The 17,424-nt window shown below is 43.3% G+C and overlaps 1 protein-coding gene across 4 annotated transcripts in view; it reads right to left on the reverse strand.

The window, feature by feature from the left end:
- Positions 1–17,424, reverse strand: part of eml5 (EMAP like 5) — a 253,615-nt gene that overhangs the window by 54,755 nt on the left and 181,436 nt on the right. For all 4 annotated transcript variants that reach the window (XM_051919880.1, XM_051919879.1, XM_051919882.1 and 1 more), the window contains exons 25-27: positions 16,354–16,530; positions 10,348–10,549; positions 2,322–2,448 (exon numbers count right to left, since the gene is read on the reverse strand). In XM_051919880.1, coding sequence (XP_051775840.1) covers positions 2,322–2,448; positions 10,348–10,549; positions 16,354–16,530 — 506 coding nt within the window. The remainder of the gene's footprint in view (positions 1–2,321; positions 2,449–10,347; positions 10,550–16,353; positions 16,531–17,424) is intronic.

Genomic DNA, 17,424 nt, shown 5'->3' on the forward strand with positions numbered 1-17,424 from the left:
CTACAACTGAACACCAGCAAAACCAAGGAGCTGGTGGTGGATTTCAGGAGGACCATGCCCGTCATGGACCCCATGATCATCAGAGGTGACTGTGTGCAGAGGATGCAGACCTATAAATATCTGGGAGTACAGCTGGATGATAAATTGGACTGGCCTGCCAGTACTGATGCTCTGTGCAAGAGAGGGCAGAGCCGACTATACTTCCTTAGAAGGTTGGCATCTTTCAACATCTGCAATAAGATGCTGCAGATGTTCTATCAGACGGTTGTGGCGAGCGCCCTTTTCTACGCGGTGGTGTGCTGGGGAGGCAGCATAAAGAAGAGGGACTCCGCATGCCTGGACAAACTGGTGAGGAAGGCAGGCTCTATTATAGGCACGGAGCTGGACAGTTTGACATCCGTGGCAGAGCGATGGGCGCTCAGCAGGCTCCTGTCAATCATGGAGAATCCACTGCATCCACTGAACAGTATCATCTCCAGACAGAGGAGCAGCTTCAGCGACAGACTGCTGTCAATGTCCTGCTCCACTGACAGACTGAGGAGATCGTTCCTCCCCCACACTATGCGACTCTTCAATTCCACTCGGGGGGGTAAACGTTAATATTATACAAAGTTATTGTCTGTTATACCTGCATTTTTATCACTCCTTAATTTAATATTGGTTTTTTTTTTATCAATATGCTGCTGCTGGAGTATGTGAATTTCCCCTTGGGATTAATAAAGTATAGTGGAACCTCTAGATACGAGTTTAAATCGTTCTAGCACTGAGCTCGTATAGCGAATTTCTCGTATCTAGAACAAACTTCCCCATTGAAAATAATGGAAATCCAGTTAATCCGTTCCGCACCCCAAAAATATTAACATAAAAATCAATTTTCCTAACATAATATTATACTGTAGTCTACCTTTAATAAATAACACTGGTAAATAATATAACTGATTATTAAAAGAATCAAAACAGGTGTCCAAAGTGCAGTAGAGCATTCAATAAATCTTTAAATAAATAATCCTTAAAACAGTTGTGAAGTGGAGGTTTAAAATACACAAGAATAACAATCCTTTAACACGAGGTTAAAACGTCAACAGGAAGCAGTCTTTAAAAAACAGATGACAATCCCCGGTGCTTCTTCTCTGTTAGCATCAGCGTCTCACCTGCTTCTCCCATGCGGGCTCTGCGGTCAGGTGCAGCTGACCTTCTCTACACCGTCCTGCTTCAGCTGTTTGGCTCGCCTGTTCAGCTCACTGTTCAGCTACACGCGAGCCTGCACTGGCTCGCTCTCCCGCACCGACTTTCTCCTACTGCTGCTTCCTGCCTCCTCCTGCAACCTCTGTTCTCTCTCCTCTCTTTTCTTTTACTTCTTCTCCCCCTTTGGGCTCGCACTTCTTTATATATGCGGGGAGGACATGGCAGCTGTAGCCCATCAGCCACAGGAACAATCATGGATGTGGGCAGTTTCCCACCTGTGCACTTAGGTGAGAAACGCCCACACTGCAGAACGCCCTGCGGCTCGCTACAGCTACCACGCCCCCTCGCTAAGCTGCGAGCTATACCCACAGCCTGGCTCGTGGCTCATTACGCGAGCCAATGCTCGTATTTAGATCTGAATTTTTCGCTCATACTTTCCTCGTATCTTGAATTTCTCGTATACAGAGGTGATCGTATCTCGAGTTTCCACTCTATCTATCTATCTATCTATCTATCTATCTATCTATCTATCTATCTATCTATCTATCTATCTATCTATCTATCTATCTATCTATCTATCTATCTAACATGAAGAGCCTAGTAATAACTTAAGTAAGCTTCTTCTAATACCCAGCTATTCTCCTATTACATTCTTAGGTGGTGCCCAAGCAAAATAAACAAATCATGTAAAGACTACAAATGCGCAAACGTAAGCTTGTGGTTCTCTTGACGTTTTTCACCACAGCCCTCAGATGACATTCCTGCCCACATCCCTTGCGATCCTATATAGGATCTTAAAATGGTCTTTAAGCAGTGGCAGCAAACTAATATTTAGACAAGCACTACATGTGTTTTGTATAATTTCTCATTGTTATAACTCTCCAGTGCATTTTGAATGGAAATTAGGAAAGAAACCAGGAGTTCATATCATGATTGACAGAAGAAAGAATATGGAGTTACATGTAATTCTCTCTCCCTGTACTCTTAATATGCACACAGTGGAAAGTATCTGAACGATGCCTTCTTGTGCTGTCCGGCTGTGCGCAATTAATTCTTCAAAATTATGAAGACAAATTCAGTTTGTAACAGTTCTAACTTACTTAGTACATTGCAAATACTTTGTACTTTTTAAATACCTTTCATCTACAGAAAGCTCCTTCTGCTGCAAGTGAGGCTTGATTCCAGACATTGTTCGAATGCTTGCGGATAAGGCCTTGATTGTGTAGTTCATTTCATTCTCCCTTGTAACATCGCTGTCATAACCTGTAATAGATATTAAAAAAGGGGAGAGGATCAATTCAGCTCTCCTGTTTGGGATCACTTCATTTGTCATGGTAATTCAGTGTCAAGTTCATATTCACGTCTACTGTTCATTCTTGCTTGCATGTCTCCAAAAGACCGGTGACGGTAATGTTATACCAGACAGAACATACAACACAGACAGTGAATACAATGCAGTACATTAAATTCAAAAAGGAAATGCCATGCCATTGTCAGTACGAGTAGCAATTAAGTAGCCCTATGATGCGTGGATACAAACTGCCATTTATTTCTGTGGTGCAAGTACTAATGCTCCTGAACCATTTACCAAATTGAAGGAGGAGAGAAATGTGGCTGTGCGGGATGGCCGAGGTCTTTAGTAACATTATCACCTTTCAGCATGTAGGCAGCATGTGCTAGATATGTCCTAAACAAAATGTTATGTAATGTGTTCCTGTAACATTCAGAGTAGACTTTACCACCCACTGTAGTGTTTTGTGATGTTGAGCTAAGCAGGAAGTACAGAAGGACTTCACACAACCAGTTGGGACAGATTCTGAATGGAGACACCTATAGTGTCCAAGGAGCCAAACACAGGGTTTACTCAGAGCAAGCAAAAGTGCAAATATCTGAAAATTATTGTGCCAATTTTAGGCCATCTCTGATGGTGACACCACAAAATTTGAAGCTGTTAACCTTCTGCTCATCATCCCTGCCAATGCAGATGAGAGTGCGGTCTGCCTTCTGCCTCCTGAAGTCTATGACCAGCACCTTGGCTTTGCTGACATTAAAAATGAGATTGTTGTCCTGACACCATTGTGTCACAAGGCAAATCTCTTTGTGAGCTGCCTCACCAACAGTGGTACTGATAGAGGTATCTCCCACAAATTTAGTGATGGGAGATACAGCTATGTCTGGCCACAAAGTCACAGGTGTTCAAGAAGTACAACAAGGGGTACAGTTCACTACACTGCTGAATATGTAAATGCATTTGTTTTTTTTACATTTTATTGTGATATGGCCTATCATGACCAAAGATATGTGGAACTGCTCATAAAATTTCACATCTACAGTTGCTAAGTTCCAGCTCAATGTTACAACTCTGTGATGATGGGAACAACTTCAGAAAGGCTGGTGTAACATCACAGCTTGTGTCATCAGAAAGACAAAACTGAACTGGAAGGTTGTTGTTAACAGTTCAACATCTACAGTGATATTCATTTTTAATGTCTGAGTTGTTTTTTTATCCACAATACTAGCATTATGTATAAAGCTGGGTTGCAAGTCCATGGAGCTGGTGATAAAGGGTGGAGAGGTGGATCTAAGGCTAAGGATCTGCGCTGGTATCTGGAAGAGGTTGCTGGTTCAAATCCTGTTACTCCCCGAAGGGATCCTACTCGGTTGGGCCCTTCAGCAAGACCCCTAACTGAAAACTGCTCCAGATGCACTGTACAATGGCTGACCTTGCACTCTGATCCACAACGGTCATGCCAAAAGACAGTTTCCCGTATGGGATTAATAAAGTATATATAAAAAAAATCAAAATAATGTACAGGTGCAGTTGGTAGATTTGAGGTGATAACTGGTGAATATGAGTTGGAACCTTTGAAGTGCAGTGCATAACAAACAGATGACCTGATGAATACAAAATAATACTGTGAATAAAAGATATAAAACGATATAATAAATATAAACAGGTGGGGGCGGCATGGTGGCGCAGTGGGTAGTGCTGCTGCCTTGCAGTTAGGAGACCTGGGTTTGCTTCCCGGGTCCTCCCTGCATGGAGTTTGCATGTTCTCCCCGTGTCTGTGTGGGTTTCCTCCAGGTGCTCTGGTTTCCTCCCACAGTCCAAAGACATGCAGGTTAGGTGCATTGGCGATTCTAACTTGTCCCTAGTGTGTGCTTGGTGTGTGTGTGTGTGCGTGTGCCCTGCGGTGGGCTGGCGCCCTGTCCGGGGTTTGTTTCCTGCCTTGCGCCCTGTGTTGGCTGGGATTGGCTCAAGCAGACCCCTGTGACCCTGTAGTTAGGATATAGTGGGTTGGATAATGGATGGATGGAAACAGGTGGACATCATTTTTGGGAATAGCATTCTGAGTAATGCATGAATGGAGTGGTCCTCAGACAAATTCAAAATCATCCATCTTCAATTCCATTTTCAACCTGAGACGTGTGTCTTTCTTTATGCCTGACCCTACAATGTGCTGTTTGCAAACACAACTGGACTGCAGGCTTAGAGTCAAATGTCTCAGTGGTCAGTTTGGAAAAACGAGCATGCATCAAAGCAGACAAGTGACTTCAAGACCTGTTCCTAATAACATTGACCTCTAAAAAGAAGCATTATGTAAAGGCAGGATGGGAGACAACAATAACATTTTCTGAAGATCAGAATGGGAGTCTGGACTACTGCTTTTAATAATATTGACCCAATCTCACATACAGGAGGCTGGAGTGCATCCATTCCCTCAAAGCAGACTCTGCCCCAACAAACAGAAAGGTTTTGTGTTTCTAAACTGTGTCACAGGGGATTCTGTTCCCAAAAATGCAAATGTCTTGGTTCACCACACAGATGACTCAAAGCCTATTTAATGATGCACACCATGCTTCACATTCCAAAATCAAACCTCTCAACAGATTCACAGCCCTGTCAGCATCAGCATGAGGAGGTGCTGCTGACTTGCAGTGTGTGCTGTCCCTCAGTTACCGTGAGCTCATCTTTATGCTGTGCAGTTGTAAACTGCGAATGCTAGGCCTGTCAAATCAAATTGCCTTATTTCAATATTATTTAAATGTGTTTAGAAAAAAATCTTCACCTGAAAACACTTCGAATGAGTTCACCCGGGAACACAAATGATGAAGTACTGCAACCGAGGTAAAGGTACCTTGAAGTTTTACATTTGTTTGACATTTGCAGTCTGAAGCTCCATATCTCCAAAATACAAAGTGTGAACCTAATATTGCAAAATGTGAATTGAATTCAACATGTTCTTTTTCTTCTAAGTTTTTTTTTCCCCAAAAAAAGTACAAAGTACACATAAAATTGATGCCAAAGTATTGAAAGGTAATTTATGAATTTATTCAGATTTTTTTCTTTTATGTGAACAAAATAAATTATTGTTAAATATTTTAAAATAAAAATTAGCATGTATCAATATGAAGTATAAAGTGTCAAAACAGACAGTAATCCAAACATGATTTGCTTTTTAAGGTCAATGCCTAAACTGCCTTTTCACAAACTCCATTTTTCCTGGTATTCCATCTAAATCCCTTACGATCTTTTCCTTTACACAAGTTTTACTAGGTAAGTAAAGATGTGCTGTATGTCCAGCATCTCCATAATCAGACACTTCATATGGCAGTTGTGGTCTCTAAAGAATGCTATTTAGCCAAACTCTAACATGTGCCTAGGAGGCAAAAATAAGAATCTGTTCCTTAGCTGTATAGGGTCAGTAAGTAAGTGTGAACAGTATGTCTGGCACCACAGTATCTGTCAGATATTACTGTATGTATGTTCTACATGTTCGCTTACTACTGTTTGGTGTGTAATATTTATGTTGCATCTTGCATCATGCTTCAATGTATGCACTCGTTTAGAATTGATGTTTTATAAATGTTTGTGCACCAAAGTAAATGTCAGCAGGGAAAAATTACTTTGCATTAAATCAGCTTGGCTGCTGCTGGCAATGAGCACAGCTCACAACAGTCAGGTGGTAGTTAGGAGTAATCAAACTATAACTATACATTCTGAAAGCAGCAACAGTTTTTACAAAATATCATCTCCACTACTTCAGGTCCACATCCCCTGCCCTGAGTAAATCTTTGGAATTAGCTGACGCCTCTGCCATAGATGGTGCTAGAGTCAGCACTCTATTTGGATGCTATGGGCTTGACTAGTTACATGTAAAAGGCACTCAATTTCCACATTCTGGTGCTGTGGTCTCTCATCTCAAAGGGCAGATATACATTTGAAAGTAAAAGAACCCTAATTATAAAATAAAAGTCAGCATTTACTGTAGATAGATGCAATAGGGGCTGAGGATGTGAAATGCAATAAAAGTGTGAAGAAGGTACACATCATTTGAAGTCTTTTTGAAATAGTGACAAGGTGAGCTCTTATGGTCACCGTGTACATTTAATTTGTTAATCCTTTATGCCACTTTTCACAACCTGCCAAAATTAGCAAAACTGTGCATCCCAAAGAGGTCACTCAGTCTAAACAATAACAATGGTGTCTGGTTTTAAATTACATATATGCATTAAAGGTGTAAATCTTTTATTTCGCTTTTAACAAGCTATCACTTCTACAAATTCCTATTAAGTTATAGAGACTTGAGATTTATATTAGAATAAACATGTCCAGAAATTACATATTATTCCAATTCTATTAATAGCAGGCAAACATAGTCCTTGTGCTTGAATTCACTAAAAGAACCCTCTATGGTTTCTCTTAAAAATTTGTTAAAAGAAGGACATTCAGCCTCTTTGTTATGATAGGCTGACGGTAAATATGGTGGTATAATGTATTTTCTTCAGAGGTCACATAATTTACTAAATGTAGTCCACTAATCTGTGATGAACATTGTGGAATGAGCCCCGGACACAGACAGGCAGAAATGGTATGTTGCACCACCACACATTTATTTACAGTCCTAGAAGTACACACACACAAACCCCAAGACTCCCCCAAAGTCCAGGCTTCTCCCTGAGCCTTCTCTCTCTCTATCTTCAGGCCTCTCCTTGCCTCCTCCCAGACCTTGTCCTTCTCCTCACCCGACTCCAGCCCTCAATGAAGGGAGGCTGCCCCTTATATAGGCGGCCGGCTGGGTACCACGCCCAGCCGCGTGCCACAGTATCCGACTACAAGCTGAGACCCCTAGGGGCCAGGAGCCCATCCCATGAGGGCAGGTCTTCCTCGGCGGGAAGCCAACACGCTCCAGTCCTGCAAAACAGAAGACAAAACAGGGGGCGGAGACGTTGCCCTGACGCCGCCACTCAGCACCTTTCAGCCGTACATAGGGCAACACTCCTCCCTCCGACAGGCACCCCGGTGCTTGTGTCCCCGGCCCCCCCTTTCGAGACCTCCGTGTCCCCCATGTTGAAACCTCAGACGGGACCGCACACGCCCCTGTCACCTCAGCCTGCTGTGGGGTTTCCCTCTGCCTCCGCAGAGGGCGGCCCTTCTCTGGACGTGAGCTCCCAGCATCACGTCCCTTCATATCGGAGGAGTCGGCTCTCTTCCCCCGATTCCTCCTCTTTCTCTGGGACGCTGTGATGGTTTGGGTCTGCCTACGGCAAAAGTACAGACCCTGTCCCGCCTGCGTCCTTACAGACCGACGTGGGGTTGCTGCCGGCTTGGGGTGTAGGGCGCTAACATCAGGCCACATCCTGCCTGCCCTCTCACTCTCATCCCCATCGCCGCACGGGCAGCCCCTGCGGCCATGGCCGATGTTGGAGACCCCCCTACTTGGTTCCGATCACATATATCACGGGCCTTTTCGGTGGAATCTCCCCCATGCTTTACAGGGTCGGCTCTAGTCAACGTCCCCGCTGTACCTCTCCGGTCGAAGGATCCAGTGTCGTGTCATTCTGTTTGCGCATGCAGCGCCTGCCCTGACGCGACTGCCTTCCCCTCTGCATCTCTGCTCGGAGGGTACATAGCTGCTGTGGCGGCAACCCAGCGGGCAGCAGGTGAACCTCCAGCTCCCGCAGAACCGCTGCCAAGGACAGAAAGCCAGCTGACGGTGAGCTTACCTGTCTGTCAGCGTCACACGCCGGCTGCTTCCTGTGGGCCTTTTCCTCCAGCCCAATCGAGTCTCTCACTGGCACAAGACGGACATTCCTTGGTCCCGCCTCCATCCAATTTCATGCCTGTCGCGAGGAGGGACTTCCAGTCCGCGGCCATCTTGTCTCCCCTCCTGATGCGGTGACGAGCCTCTGGGCAGCTCCATGGCTGTCACGGCTGTTTGAGCTGCAGCGTCTCCTTCCCGGCAGCTCCCCCTGCTGCCGCCGCGTCAACGAGGCGCCGTGGATTGACATGCGCCCGCCACCGACGCAGATCCGGGCAGCCCCTGCCTGCAACATATAAAACACACTCGGCCCCACAGGGCCGGTTGCCGGCAAGCAGGGAACTTACCTCCCAGGTCCCGTCTGTCCGGGGAAACGTTCCCGGAGTGGCCTCGGTAGGCGACATGCCATCCCGGCCGCCTTCTGCGGCAACGTGCTTGCAGGAGCCCGCTGCACTCTGGCTATGCTCATCTTCCTCCCGCACCAGGGGAAAACGACCCTTCTGGGGACCGGTGGCGGTCCGTGGGGCAAGTCTGTCTCACGGGGCTGTGTGCACGCCGCTCCTGCGGCACGTGGGTGGGCTTCCCTGCTGCGCCGGGCCATCCACAGACTCACTTGTTACTGCAGGTCCCCGCCTTGAACCAGGCGGAGTATCCTGCCGGCTACGGAACTGTGGAACGCACCCCGGACACAGACAGGCACACATGGTATGTTGCACCACCACACGTTTATTTACAGTGCAAAATGTGCACGCACACAAACCCCAAGACTCCCCAAAGTCCAGGGTTCTCCCAGAGCCTTCTCTCTCTCTCTCTCTCTCTCACTCTTCAGACCTCTCCTTGCCTCCTCCCAGACCTCAATGAAGGGAAGCGGACCCTTATATAGGTGGCTGGCTGGGTACCACGCCCAGCCGCATGCCACAACATCTTTAATGTAAAGTGAGATAAGAATGCCTCTTTCAAGGAAATCCCACAGTTAAAAACAACTTCTAACAACAACAGCATCATTAAGATAAATGACCAAAGCAAATCCAAGAAAGTTAATTGGGAAGAGTCAATCTGAGAAAGAGTATAAGACATTTTCAAGATGATGTCAAACATTACTCACTGCATAGTGAAACCCATTCTAAACTGGCAGAAGACATGGTCCAACCGTGAATCTACTGTACACAAAGCAGTTTATATTTGCACTATAAACAGATGTGTGGCTGACAGACCTGTTGTTTCAGCCTCAGCAATTTTTGAAGCTTGTGGTGTTTTCTGTGTTTTACCTATAGTGGTTATGTTGGCTTTTTCAGGTTTGTAGCTACTTTATTGATTGCCCTTTTTCTTCTTGTTTTGTCTTTTCATGTTGCAAATTTGCACAAATAAAAAAAACACATTTTCCTGCGATCATCATTTCTGCCATTAACCACTGAGATTTTAGCAATTTTGTGCTCTGGAATTACTTACTTTTTAGCAGTGCCTAGAAATCTTGTGTAGGAAGAAAAAATATACAGGAGAGCACCAAGCCAACACTTCTGATGTTGGCATATAAAACTGGAAGAAGATTAATCAAACAACACCATGATACAATTACAAACTGCACCACAGTGGCTTAAAATTTAAAAATGCAATGATCTATTGAAAGTCTGAATCTTAATCTAACCAAGAATATGTGGCAAGAGGCACAAAAACAGTATAAATGACAGTATCAAGATATAAAATGCTGGTGGGGGGACTCTACAAAATATTGACTCAGTAATGGCTAGTTTCAACCATTTTCTGGTTTTGTTTTCTAATTTATTTAGACTGATTTGTAGGATTTTCTTTTGCATGTGGCAGTATATTTGGGGAGAGCAATTCAATGCATTTTAGATAACATATTGTTCATTAATGTGAATAAGTCCATGGAAGAGAACATTCTGTTGCTGTACTAGTGTCTCTGTTATATCAGAGATTCTTAGACATATAACTCCTGGATGGATTACATCCTCTAAAATGCAGCATTTAGTGAGAAAGTATGAATTACCCTCATTGGCAATGACAAAAACGTATATACTTGTTTAATAAAATGATACAATTATCACTACAGTATATGTCAAAAGCTACTGATGCTACTCACATGAAGTGGAAGTCCTACCTCCATCATCCTCTGATTCTATATCGGACTCCTCACTATCACACTGCCTGGGTTCTCTGTGTCCTTCATTCTCATGTGTCCAGATTATCAGTGAAGTGTCCGATCCACCAACACTCACAAGCAGAGCATCGTCATGTGTCCATCGTACATTGGTAACATGAGTGCTGTGTGCCACATATCTCTTACACTTTGCAAATTTACCCTGCAAGCAGAAACACAGTGTCATCTTAATGGGATTAGAACATCTGAAGGGCTGTTTGCTTAAAGTGCACTTCAGAATACTAAGACTTGAAAGACACACACTGATTCTGGACTTTATCTTCCCTTATTTAGCAAAATATGCAGTGACTATCAAATTATTTAAAAAGATTTTCACAAATTACTTTAAAAAAAGAACAACATGACAACTTAGCAAAAACCAGCACAACCATTATAAGAGTTCCAGTAACCCATGAATACTCATTCAAACAACTGCATTAATATGAATAGAAATATGTATCTTTTTAAAATTGTTATACTGTATAACATAATTTCTTTTAACCATTAAACTGCCCATTTTGCAATGTGGTTTCTACTTAGGCTCTACCTTTTATGAAATATCTAAGAATAAATTTAAAAATGCATTCAGAAATGTCATGTTTTTTGGAATTTGAAAGGTTAGACTTAAATGGTACTTTTTTAGTCAGAAAGGAACCAGGGGATTAGGGGTGCCCATAATATTCTAAGTATAGATGTTGAAACTCCACTTGGGAGCACTACACAGTTCACAGCAAGCCTGTCGTACATCACACATCATGCATTTGGAGCAGCTGACAATGATTCCTAAACAACATAATGGTGACAAAGAGAAAATCTGTCAACATTGGACTACCTTTTGTATTGGTAGAATGGCCAGTCACGGGTTATTCTTTGAATAAAATCAGCCAACTCTCGGTCTGGCCAAGAAGTGTAAAAGCATTGCAGAGGCCCAAAGGAGTAACTTTATGCTGATGTATGCCACTACTGTAAGTACACTATGACTTTTACGCATTGCTGTAGTCTCCCTCTGTTGCCTCTGCTGTTCAAGTTTGCAAGCTAACAGTTTTCACTTGTTTTCTATTTTATGTTTGCTTCTTCTGGCAAGGGTCAAAGTTGAGAAATCAGATTTCCTCCTTCCTAGTAAGAGTTTTCCTGGTGCTCACAGACAACATAAGAAACGTATTTCCTCTTTTGGGGCTCCTCTCAGTGGACCAAGTCCACTAAAATACTGATGGGTTTCGCATCTTATTAGATACTAAAAACAGCTAAACTGGGTGCTTTCAGTTTGGTGGATCAATAGCTGTACTTTGATATCACCTCAGATTGGGAGCCTTTAACCATATCATAGAAAATGAACCTAGAACCTGCACTGATTTATAGAGCAAGAGCTGTGTCTGTGGGCTTACAGCACCTGCTTCAGTCGAACTATTTGGTGTAACACCTGCAATATAGGTGACCAATCTCACAATCATCTATAACCATACTTCTAAAGAAGATTCTGAGGTAGTTAAACTTCTCCACTTGAAGAACACCATCTGGTGTAAACCAAATAATATTTAATGGAAACGGTCAATGTCCACAGACTGGGATATTCTCATTCCCATCATGACACTTGGCTATGAACTGTTAATTCCACTGAAACATAAATAAATAACTTGGATGAAGCTGAAAGAAAAATATCACAGGCAAATAACAGAGGTGCAACCTTCAGGTCCCAATGGTGGATACCCTCTAAGCCTCAAATGTACCTGAATTCTGCATCATAGAAAATCACAATGATGATAGGTGTTAAGATACCCCTTGTCAGAGCCTCACAGACACTTTACATAATTTAATATCTCAAAAATCAAAAAAACTCCCACTATGCAAATGCAGAAAATGTTTTTTGTGATTCATTGGCTCTTGAACCTCACATTTTTCAGCACTATTCACAAGACACTAATGAGTGCAGTGTCATTAGCTGTTTCCAAGGCCACAAAGCAACTTTAAGCAGGGGTGGCTCACAGGACATATGAAATATCTGTGTGAGGGCCAAGAGCTGGACTCCAAGCAGTTTCAGTTTCAACTCCTCAGGGAGGATGATGAACGTGATATCTCAGTTAATGTACTCTAAAACTTAAAAAAGTGCCCTAGCGTATCAATCTAATGTAGTGTTTCCCTCCTTCCATGTAAATCTGAAGAGATGGTGTTAACTAAGATATTCTTAGTATATCCAGCATTTCCAGCCAGATCTCATCCAAACCAAAAGACATTTATTTCCAGAGGTTTTCTGACACCTGATAACTGGACCATGTCCCACCCTTCATGAACTGCTTCCTCCATAAAGGAATTTTCAGCTGGTTTAGTTTCTCAAAGTGTTCTTTTCACCTCTCAATGCCTCCAGTCAACATCTACTTTTGGCCACTCTTCTCACTTACCCTTCCCAAAGATGGACACCAGCTACCCATTACCTACAGTTCCTTGTAGTTGCTGGGGTCTTGAACAGGTTCCCTTCAGACTTCCCCCGATGTCAGACGGGCTCTACTAGGGGTGCAAGTTCACATTCACCACCTGTTTTGAGTCTTCATGTTTTTTCAAATGATGCTGACGCTATCTTTATCACTTTAGCAATATTCTGTCCTTAAGTGTTCAGAGCAAACGACTTCAGATTGGATTGAAGAGGGTTCTGTAGTACTGAAACACTTAAGAGCAATTGAAGTACAGTGTTTCTCATGGAGAATCCATGACTAGCTCAGCAATTAATTAAAGACGTATGTCCTTCCTTCAATTCAAAATTTAGGTGTCAAATTTCTGTGACATAATATTAAAGTAATTACTTAGGTCATGAATTATTTTCTTTTTAAAAATGATTCTATTATTTTTTTCCTCTCTATTCTCCTTATCAAGATCCAGCATCCCGGGTCTGAAACACACTACTGGATGTTCTCCACATGGAATGTACATGTTGTTTCCATGTCAGTGTGGGTTTTCCTCCTGCATCCCCCAACACATATAGTATTTGGTGATTCTAAGTTGGCCACCATGTAAGTGCCAAGTGTGAGTGTGAGGGGTCCTGTGACGGACTAGTGACCTGTCCAGAGTTGCTTCCTGCCTAGCAGCCAGTGCTGCCAGAATAGGCTACAACCCTATCTAACTTGGGTTAAGCAGGTTTGTGACTGAGATGAAATGAGACTCTTCTTCTTTGTCATCTTCTTCTTCACTGCCAGTCAGTTTAATTCATTCATATTTCAAATCAACCTACTCCAAATTAGGGTCACAGGGTCCCAACACTACAGTATCTTGACAGCATCATAAGCAAGGCAGGAACCCCCCATTGAATTGTTCAAGACTGACTTGGTACATGCTAATGCACTCCCATATTCACTTACACAGGGCTATCATCTATTACATTATTTCTCTAAAAATAAAACTGAGAGTAATCGTTTTTTACTCAGGCCTATGCTTGAATGTATAGAGTTGCCTGCTCCAGGGAGGGTGACAGCATAATGTCAGACACCTACAGATTTCCCTGATTTAATGCATAAAGTTTTTGAAATAAGCAGGTGCTTTATAGCATGCAATAATGAAGGACCGAGGAACATTACACCATGTCACAACTCCATCCACTACATTAGGGTATATCTAAATCAGTGGATTAAGGACTTTATTAGGTGTTGGCCAATGTAGTCCTTCTTTCACAACTCCCTACTTTCACCTTGGGCAAAATGTAGCCAGAGTTATTAGAGCATCATTGTCCTGGATTTGCTATACAGTGGAACCTTGGGTCACGAACGTCTCAGGACACGTACAAATCGGGTTACAACCAAAAAGTTTGCCAAACTTTTGCATCTGTTCACGGCCGCACACTCGGTTGACGAACAAGCCAGTTTCCCTTCCAGTTTGTACGCGCCGATGATTTCCGCACATGTTGTACATTGTTCTTGTTCAGACGTGTGTGCTTTCGCTGTGAACTGTTTGTAATCTATTTCGTTTCCCTTCCGGTTCGTACGTGGTGATGATTTCCGCACATGTTGTACATTGTTCTTGGTCAGATGTGCGTGCTTTCGCTGTGAACTCTTTGTGCTCTATTTCGTGTGCTTTTGCATTAATTTTGCAGTTAACCATGGCCTCTAAGCAAGTGAAGAGTGGTAGTGTTGGTGAGAAGAAAGGTTCAAAGAACACTGAAATCGAATTAAAGAAAGAAATTATTGAAAAGTATGAGCATGGCGTTCGTGTTACTGATCTTGCCGCCGAGAACAAGAAGTCAAAATCTACGATTTCGACTATTCTAAAGCAGAAAGAGGCCATTAAAGCAGCTGATGTTGCAAAAGGAGTTACAGTGTTAAACAAGCAGAAGCCTCAAGTGTTGGAAGAGGTGGAAAAACTGTTGCTAGTGTGACTGAACGAGAAGCAACTTGCAGGGGATAGCGTAAGCGAGGCGATGTTATGCGAGAAAGCCAGGAAGATTCATGGCGATCTGTTGCAAAACTATCCTTCTACGAGTGGCGAAAGTGAGGAATTTAAAGCCAGTAGAGGATGGTTTGAAAAGTTTTGCAAGAGAAGTGGCATTCATAGTGTGGTAAGGCATGGAGAGTCTGCCAGTTCCAACGCTGAAGTTGCGAAAGAATTAGTGACAAATTTCACAAAATTAGTGGAAGACGAAGGCTACATCCCGCAACAAGTGTTCAACTGCGACAAGACTGGATTGTTCTGGAAGAGGATGCCGAAGAGGACCTACATTACCCAGGAAGAGAAGGCTATGCCTGGCCATAAACCAATGAAGGACAGGTTAACCGTTTTGCTGTGTGCTAATGCTAGTGGCGATGTAAAAATCAAGCTGCTAGTCGTTTACCAATTTGAGAAACCTCGTGCTTTCAAGCAGCACAATGTAAACAAAGCCAGACTGCCCGTGATGTGGAGGGCAAACAGGAAGGGTTGGGTCACAAGGACCTTGTGTTTGGAATGGCTGCACGAGGCTTTTGCTCCCGCCGTGAAGCAATATCTTCAAGAGAATAATCTGCCTGAAAAATGCCTTCTTCTGATTGATGATGCACCGGCACACCCACCAAATTTGGTTGACAATATGGTTGAGGAGTACGACTTTATTAAGGTCGTGTTTCTCCCCCCCAACACGATTCCTCTTCTGCAGCCCATGGACCAGCAGGTTATTTCAAATTTTAAGAAGCTGTACACCAAAGGACTATTCGCCAGGTGTTTCAATGTGACCGAGGAGACGTCTTTGACCCTGAAAGGGTTCTGGAAGAACCATTTTAATATCGTTCATTGCATCAACCTCATTGATAAAGCCTGGGAAGACGTCGCATACCAGACCTTGAACTCTGCCTGGAAGAAACTTTGGCCTGAATGCATTCCTGAACAGGATTTAGAAAGCTTTGGGCCTCCTATTGTGGATGAGATTGTGTCCATGGGCAAGAGCATGGGTCTTGAAGTGGACAATGAGGGCATCAAGGAGCTGGTCGTGGATCACAAGGAGGAGCTGACGACGGAGGAACTCGCTGAACTCCAGCAGGAGCAGCATAGGTTGCTCACCGAGGAGTAGTCCTCAGGAGAAGAAGAGGAAAGGGCGGTTATAAAAAGTGATGCGATAAAAGCCATCATGGAAAAATGGAATGAGTGCCAGGATTTTTTCGAGAAGAACCACCCTGACAAAGCAGTTACGAACAGAGTGATAAACATGATGAACGACAATGTCGTCTCGCATTTCCGAAAAATCTGAATGCGTAGGAAAAGGCAAGTCACATTAGACTTTATACATAATATATTAAAAAAATATATTTACATACAGTTCGTACGGTCTGGAATGGATTAATTGTATTTACATACAATCCTATGGGGGAAATTACTTCGGGTCATGACCAAATCGGGTTGCGATCAAAGTTTTGGAACGAATTACGCTCGTGACCCGAGGTTCCACTGTATTTAGGTTTATTAAGTGAGCCATCTTGAAATCTCAGTTATGCCTTATCAAATTCTAAAACATTCACTTACCTTTACTGGATATTTGAATAGTTTAACATATCCAAAGTCATCTCCAGTAGCAAGCACTTTTTTATCATTGGTCAAAGAGGCAGCAGTGACATCCGTTACTTCACTGACCAATGGCCAGATGCCCTCACACACAGGTCCAAGAACACTGGTCCAACTATACCAGTCAATCTTCTCTACCTGAGGAGAGTGTGATTGGAAAAAAAAAGTTTATACTTTTAAGTGGAACATGTTCACTGATATACACTTAAGTAAAGCATAGAAAGTTATGTTTTGAGTTTTCAGAATTAAGCCTACTTATCCATATTATAGTGGCTTGGATTCATTGTGTTTTTCTCTCAATTATCAACCGAATTACTAGCATAAATTCAGTATTAATGCTTAAATAATACAAAATAAGTAACTACTGTGTACTCACGTATACAGCACATAAACATGTAGAAGAATATATGCTCAGTTTGTTTTATATTTATGTGGTGTGGACGCTAGAGGCGCTGTTGCCCCGCTAAACCCACCAGACAGATGTCCAGGACACACATGTAAAAACACCAAGAAGATTTCTTTAATAAATTCTTCAATACAATGCACAAAGCACCACACACCCCACAATTCTCCAGTACTTATAATAATAAACAATAATCAATACAACAATCAATCCTCCACTCCTCCCAACAGCTCTGTCACTCTACCACCCAACTCCGGCTCTCCTTGCTGGGTTTTGATCCGTCCTTTAAATAGTCCATGACCCGGGAGTATTCCTTCTCCGGGTCAAACGCCACATCACCCTTCAAGTAGCCCGGAAGTACTACACGGCTTCCGTCTTCGTGCCTCCGAAGTACTTCCGGGTCGTAATAACAGTAGGAGTCCTCAGGTTCCTTGTGAGCTCCCCCTGGCGGCACCCACAACACCCACAGCACCCAACAGGGCTGAGGAAACAGACTCCATGTCCCATGATGCCCTGAGGGAATCTGGGGAACCATTTCCGTCCAGGGGAGCTGCCACCTAGCGTCCTGGGGGATGCAGTGCCCTGAAAAGCCTGCTGTTCCTCCTTTTTTCTGTTCAGGGATGTCCCAG

Source organism: Erpetoichthys calabaricus, chromosome 16, assembly GCF_900747795.2.
Source record: "Erpetoichthys calabaricus chromosome 16, fErpCal1.3, whole genome shotgun sequence".
Taxonomy (NCBI): Eukaryota; Metazoa; Chordata; class Cladistia; order Polypteriformes; family Polypteridae; genus Erpetoichthys; species Erpetoichthys calabaricus.